General features: G+C 34.4%; 1 protein-coding gene across 1 annotated transcript; it reads right to left on the minus strand.

Annotated features, from left to right (window-relative positions):
• LOC114736845 (putative hydrolase C777.06c) lies at positions 1-6,584 on the minus strand. The gene is made up of 9 exons (XM_028924762.1): positions 6,317-6,584; positions 5,558-5,693; positions 4,006-4,133; positions 3,167-3,314; positions 2,979-3,084; positions 1,891-1,949; positions 1,273-1,308; positions 1,084-1,193; positions 1-658 (listed from the first exon to the last, which is right to left on the minus strand). Exons 1-9 carry the CDS (start codon positions 6,502-6,504, stop codon positions 601-603), a joined length of 969 nt encoding a protein of 322 aa, XP_028780595.1. The 5' UTR covers positions 6,505-6,584; the 3' UTR covers positions 1-600.
• Between the last annotated feature and the right edge of the window lie 419 nt (positions 6,585-7,003).

Below are 7,003 nucleotides of genomic sequence, written 5' to 3' on the forward strand. Positions count from 1 at the left end.
TACACAAAAATAAATAAATAAATAAAATTACATCATTCACAAGCCGCTAGTAAACCAGCTCATATTGGGCACTCTGTAATATAGTAATGAAAGGATACAACAAGAATTAAGTGGGGTCAGCTACAGGAATTATATGGTGTCATTGTGATCTATCAATCTTTAAACATATTGTTGATCAAAAGATCACATTCAATAACTTTCTTTATAGTAATGAAAATATAAAGGGAAAAAAGGCAATAGAAAAATGGAAATATATTTCTTATTATTGCTATGTGAATATGGATAAAGAAAAGGAGAGCTTTCCATCTTGTGTTAATGGCAACACAAGGCAAATTGATAAATGATACCCCTAGAGCGAAGTTAACCGCAACATGCCGTTAAGCTCGCAATTATCAAACAGAAAAAGGCAAAAACGTAATAGTATGCCACCAATTTGTTTATTTATTTAGGAGAGCCACCCATTCCAAAATGGGTGAGACATCCCACAAATGCATGTCAGTGATCATAGCTTCTGGTTCATAATCTTCTCATCTATGTAAACCATTCCTAATGTGATGTGAAGAAATTGAGGTTCGGGTCGACAAGCATCGCCTCAACTTACTATAAGTCTATGGGGACTCTCAAACCATCACGTGCAAGCTGAACCGGAATTCCCTCCCTAAACACAACCATCGAAGTTACTCTCTCATTTGATCACATATAAAGAATAAGACAGATCACTTAAAATTACTCAAGGTCCATTCTCTACGAGAATGTAAGTTATTAGTCCTCCGGTCCTTAATAATAAGACCTTTAACTAATTTGATTAGATTAAGAAAGTTAGATAAATTAGTTAATTATAAGAAAAGTGACACATTTTTCCTAAAACACCATAATCATCTTTTTTAATACCCCGCTCCCTCTTCTACTTAATTATGGTTGAGGGAGTATCCATCGGGGTAATTTAGAGAAAATTGATAAATATGAGAAATATGTCTCATATTTAGGACTAAAATCAACTCAAGAATTAGTCCTATATTAAGGACCGGAGGAGTACTTTATATTTACAGAAGGGAAACTATGATAAAAAGCCAGATCATGTACCTTCTGGACCACTCCATCAAGTACTCATTGTCCTTGTAGTAATCTAACTCGTGAGTCATTCCAATTAATAGGGTCTGCTTAGGACATAATTTCTTCACAGCTTCTAGAGCCTGTATGATTATCGGTTGATAAAATTTAACAATCAGGCAAATAAAAGCATAAACATCAGTTTCAATATGCAATGCAAACCTGCGGAAGGCAAAAGTGCACGTTATGAGATCCAGTCTGCGAAAAAAACACAGCAGAACATCAATAAGGAACTCAAAAAAGGCACAATGAAGATGTGTCAAAATATTAATCAACTGAAAATCGTTCTTGTTTTTGAAAATTCTAAAGGTTATAACAATGACTGTGTCTGACTGAAATAAATCAGTGTCCAGAAAATCATTAAGAATTGTTCATAAAAGGTTGATAGCACAACAAATATGGCAAGCATACCTATTTCTCCATAAATAATTTTAAAGCAAAAAAAAATTCGAGTTCCTTATTAATGAACAGATATCTAAGCACAGGTGCCTCAGCTCATTCTGGTACAATCTACAAACTTCAAATTCTTCCAATAAGTATTATTGGTGGACCACTCCAAGATGGCTAAATTATCTCTTCCAAGGATCATCAAACGTATCTTTGAGTGTCACATATCAACCGATAATTTTTTTTTTTAAAAAAAATTATTTAGTTTTATTTTGATTGCCATTGCATCTATGTCCTTTGCATGGATACAACACAATATCTTTAGCAGAGTGTTAAACAATTACATCTCCAATATATGATTTCTGAAATATATCGAAAATGAATATTATTGACCTTGTACAGAGCGTCCAGTATAAGAAGATCCAACTGCCCAGCTCCAGTTTTTGAAATGACTGAAAAAGAGAACATTTATAGCCAAATGTCAGAAAGCACATTGCAGCAGGGACTTTCTGATAGCTTTATAAATTTAGCACGTTCCTGAAACCTGAAAGAGGACAGATCCCATCTAAAGTTTTCACTCGCTGGTTTTAGGGAGTTCCTTTGACAGTTGTACGCGAAATTGGATTGCTTTACTGCATTGATGTACTTACTCCTTTCATGTTTCTCCATATTAATCACATGCTACAGGCAGTTTCACTTTCTCTTTTTTTATGTTTTTTCTTTTATTATTTTTAAAAAGAAAGCACTGATTATTGTTGTTATTTATAACCTGTCAAGAAGTGCCACATAAAATCATTAATGACCTACCAATTGTGACCAACGTAAGTTCAAACAAGAAATTGAAGAGTTGATAGCCAAGAAAAAAGGGCATTCAGAGTCGACAGGTAACTTGGAAATCTTGATGTCTTTGTATTCAGACATTTTATTAAGGAATGTGAATATTGGCTCAACTTCAAAGACAGTCAACAATACTGTACCTTATTCAACAAGTAAACCAATAATTGAAGTCCAAAAAGAAGCAAGTAAAACAATTCTCTCCTGTAAAATATAATATGCAAGAATTTTTAACTGAATTACCCGTGAGCACTTTTAATAATGCTATCACAAAACCAACGATTAGTACAAACAAAGAAACACCCATTTACGGTAATGGACAGAATTATGGATGTCTATATAGCATTGCAAGTAGATATATGATTCAGATGAACTATTTGGCTTATTTCAACTTAACAATGAAGTTAAGTTAATGCATCGTCTTCCTTGGCAAAATAACAGCAGATCTTTTCTCATAACAAGAAGTTGAGTCAAAGTTACTTGAAATCAAAAGATCCATAACTGTAAGATTTGTAAAATATTTACTCCGAACTTTTGTAAAGCAATCTATTAAATGGTCTCACAGCAGTTTAAGACTAGCTTTAAGAGATAGAACTGACAAATAAACATACATTTCCGAAAAGGAGAAAAACTGATTCAACACATACCATACTCTGTGCTAGCAGGAATCCGTGAAACATCAGATATGTAAGCCACCTTGTTTTTCTCACCAAAAAGAAAGCCCAAACAGATATAGTCCTCTCCATGCATAACCTACATTCAGAAAAGAAGTAAATCTTTATGGTACAGGAGCGCTGAATTCTTATGGTAATGTCAAAGATCTGTGGTTATTAACTGGTAGAGGAATGAATTTTAAGCCTGATGCATAAAATGGTTGCTTGCAGTCATCGCCAATTATATTCCAGTCCATCTGAGCTACTCTTCTTATTTCTTGCCCTTCCTTCTGTTTCTTGTGAACCAAATAAGGAAACTTCTGGGCTATACTGTTGAAAACGCGCATCATAAGAATTCAACTACCATGTAGCATAGCAGCCATAAAAGGAAATGAAATGGAGATAAATATAGTGCTGAAACAAGTTATATATAATAGCCAAACAATTATTCAATCACACACATAAAAGTTTCATGTTTGGTCAGTGCACCCATATCATATGAATCTCATTGATAGAGAAATAAAGCTGCAACAATCCAACACTGGATCACGGTTAGAAAAACTTAACTTTCATGACCATTTTATATGACTGATTTTTTGCACGTAATTATAAAATCAGATTACCTTTGATTTCTAAAGAGTTAAAAGACAAGTAGTACTGCTAATTAATATGTTAACTGGCCGTAAATATCCTTTATATAAAAGAGTTAAAAGACAAGTAGTATTGAGGTGTGGTTATCTATAAATTAAAACAAAAAGCTTAACCAGCGGCATGAGTGTACCACATCAGAACTTCTTACCTCAAGTAATGCAAAGTATATTTACACGAATGGTGGTTGCTCCTATTTCCAAAGAACAATATGAGCAACCACCATTTCAGAAGAACTAAACCCTAAATCCTCTGTAGATAAGAAAGATCAGTATTACGACAACTTCCTTTATCTAAATCCTAAGTCAGAGGAAGTTGTCGTAATATTCTCAGTAGATAAAAGATATACAAGAGGAAAGGTTACTAGAGATACCTCTCCATCGAGTGACGACTTAAATATATGGGAGTGGGATCAATATCATTTGTTGGGCTAAACGGCTGTACAGCACGTATGTCATCCAATCCAAGGACTGCATCAGCATGCTCATGAGTCAAAATAATCTGCATTCATGAAAAAAATTAATTTACTCTCAGAGAATATGAGGATCAGCTTGACAATTACAAAACGACCAAGAAATAAGATAGATAAGGCAAGTTGCTTTTGAATTCTAAACAATAAGCATCAATAGCAATTACCATTTTCAGATAGTAATGATGCAGATTTGTCAGCATCTGACTAGTTATGGATTTGTTTGCAAATGATTTAAATTTCCTGACCCCTTTTTGTATCACAATTTTGAATTTTGTATTCCTTTTTGATGGAATTTGAATTTTGTATTTTATTTAATACTCATATCAATGGCCAATCACCATAAAAATTTCAATAGCTTGGGATTGTGCCCAGGTGTCTAGGCTTGTCATTGAACAAAAATTCCAATCAAAGCTTCAACACATCATGGAGAAAAGAACTCCAACAATGAAGAGATGAGGAAGAAGAAAAGAAAATGAAGCCCCAAAAAAGTAAAGTTACTTGCAACAAAAAGGATTATGTCTAATGCCCTTCCTCTATGCCTGACCCTGTAGGGTATTAATATATAAAACTAGGGACCAACCTCTAATCCTTAAAAGACTAGAATGAGGCATTGAGTTCACTGGCGCTACTACTTCATATCAAGGAATTTATCTGCAATTATTATTGGCATATTCTAATTATTCATAGACATGTTGCAAGTACACAACGGCCGGGAAGCATATTCATACAATTCAATGTGTGATGCAGCAAAAGGCAATAAAGATGCCTGAGAAAAATACCGATACGAAAAACGATAAGATCCTTTCCTATTATTGAAAGGGGTTTGGATTTGATCAATATGCACAAAATTTTTGGCATCCAAAAAGTCATGAATTATTTGCTATGATTTTGCATCTTTTATACTTTTTCTTATCCAAAATCTTGGGTTTTGTCTGCTATGTGTATGATCAAACACCATGGTATTTGAATATTTTTTACATTTTTTCAACCATCCCTCCTTAGCATTAAACAAAATCAATTGCAACTTCAAAGCACAATGGAAGAGAGAGGCACAAACAGGGAAGAAAAAATGGAAACTGACCCACAAAATTATAAGGCAAAGCCGCAAAGCTACATATAATTTTGATTATTTATAATCAGATCTGGATCCTTGAACTGCAGTATTTCAAGGTGGAAATTTAAAGGCTAGTTTCTAAGCCTCAAAAAGGTAATTAAATCATATTTCAACATTGTATGTACAGTGCTAAAAACAATGAACTTACTAGCTGCTGCATATCAAGGAATCATCCGTAACTCATGAAACTGCTGAAATCACTTGTGTATTCTAAGCCCTCAACAGAGTTTAATAACAAGAATCTCAACAGTGGGTATATAAGGTTAGATTGGTGTCCAATTGCAATTGAAATATTAAAATAAAACCATCAATAGTAAACGTTTTAGAGGGTTGACTCACAGAATCAATTCTTGGAATCTTATGGAAAGTAAACCATCTAAGTACTGTCTCCCGAAATGTCTTCCCAACATCAATCAATATATAGTTGTGTTTACCATCACTTTGGCAATAATCAATTAGAAGGGATGTATTGCACCTGCAAAGGCAAAAAAGAATTAAAAAAGCCACAACACCAACAAAATTTCACGGTAAGTATATAGAGAAACAGGACAACAGCAATCACAGTATATACAATGGAAACACAAAATCATGTAATCCAATATTGCTTCGACAAGTACAAATGGCGCTCAAATATCAAATGCTATTCATTTTCTCAAATCCCTGCAGTATCCAAACAGTCTCAAAGGCTCATCAAGAGAACATGTCCTTCGCAATAAGCACAAGGAAGAAAATACCATTCAACAGTAATGATACTAATAATAAAGCTTAGTCTCCCATTGAATATTAACAAAGCTTTGTCCCATTGCACATTGCTCAAGAACTCATATGGAAAGCATTTCCAGTACTAAACATTGCCTTCTAAGGTAATAGTTAAGTGGTTAAATGATTCATTCCCTCCTAAAGTCAAAAACAAAAGAAGGCTAATAAAAACAGATGCCATGCCTCGCACCCAGACCTTATTAGTCCCATCTCATTCACTGAAATCGTCGCAGAAAACAAGAGAGAATGAATACGCAATATAGTTTCAACCTGAAGAATGTAAACCAAATCAAATCTACACCGGTACACCACCATTCCCCAGATGCCGGAGGAAAATACCTGTAATTAGGGTTGCGCTCAGGTGGGACCGACAATGCCTGAAAACAGACGGTGCAGGGAGGATCTGCTGGCTGGAGCAGGCACATCAGGTTGGGGACCATGCTAGAACACCCGGTCCCAAGAAAGATCAATGCCGATCTAGCGCCGTCGGAGGGAGAAGCGGGGTGGTCGTTGTTATCAATGGACATGGCTTGAGGATTGAAGGGAGGACAAGAGAAAGAAATTGGAAAGACAACAGAAAAATTGCACGGGAAAAAAAAAAAAAAAAAAAAGAAGACGCGGAATGGAAAAGAAATAGTTATGAAGGAGGTCACGGAATATTCAAGGCAGCTTCACCGAGATATCATAACCCGCCATATCAACGGTTTTCTTTCATTCCAAATTTCTTCACGCGAGAAATATCTGAATATATATAAATATATATATTTTATATATTGACACACGCATACACATACACATACGGATACACACATATAAAAATTAGGAAAAACTAATCTACAAGATTATATAATTTCACATGATTTTCAATTAGACTCGTGCAAGTTTTTCCTTTTTTATTATATCCTTATAATTTTACCTAATTTTAATAAGGTCGTTACATTTTTTTTATCAGGTCATTAAAGTTTCATTTGGTTTTTAATAAACTCTAAAACTTCACAGATCTAATTAGAGATCAAGTTAGATTAT

This window comes from Neltuma alba, unplaced genomic scaffold (genome assembly GCF_004799145.2).
Source record: "Neltuma alba isolate B1F8T4 unplaced genomic scaffold, ASM479914v2 tig00000452_pilon, whole genome shotgun sequence".
NCBI classification, from domain to species: Eukaryota; Viridiplantae; Streptophyta; class Magnoliopsida; order Fabales; family Fabaceae; genus Neltuma; species Neltuma alba.

What these genes read in the sequence shown, in the direction of transcription:
- LOC114736845 (XM_028924762.1), bottom strand. Translation starts at nt 6,504, where the DNA reads ATGTCCATTGATAACAACGACCACCCCGCTTCTCCCTCCGACGGCGCT. An exon ending in AGATTCCAAGAATTGATTCT is followed by an intron (nt 4,134 to 5,557) that starts GTGAGTCAACCC and finishes TCATGAATGCAG; the next exon opens with ATTATTTTGACTCATGAGCA. An exon ending in TGCACTTTTGCCTTCCGCAG is followed by an intron (nt 1,194 to 1,272) that starts GTTTGCATTGCA and finishes ATAATCATACAG; the next exon opens with GCTCTAGAAGCTGTGAAGAA.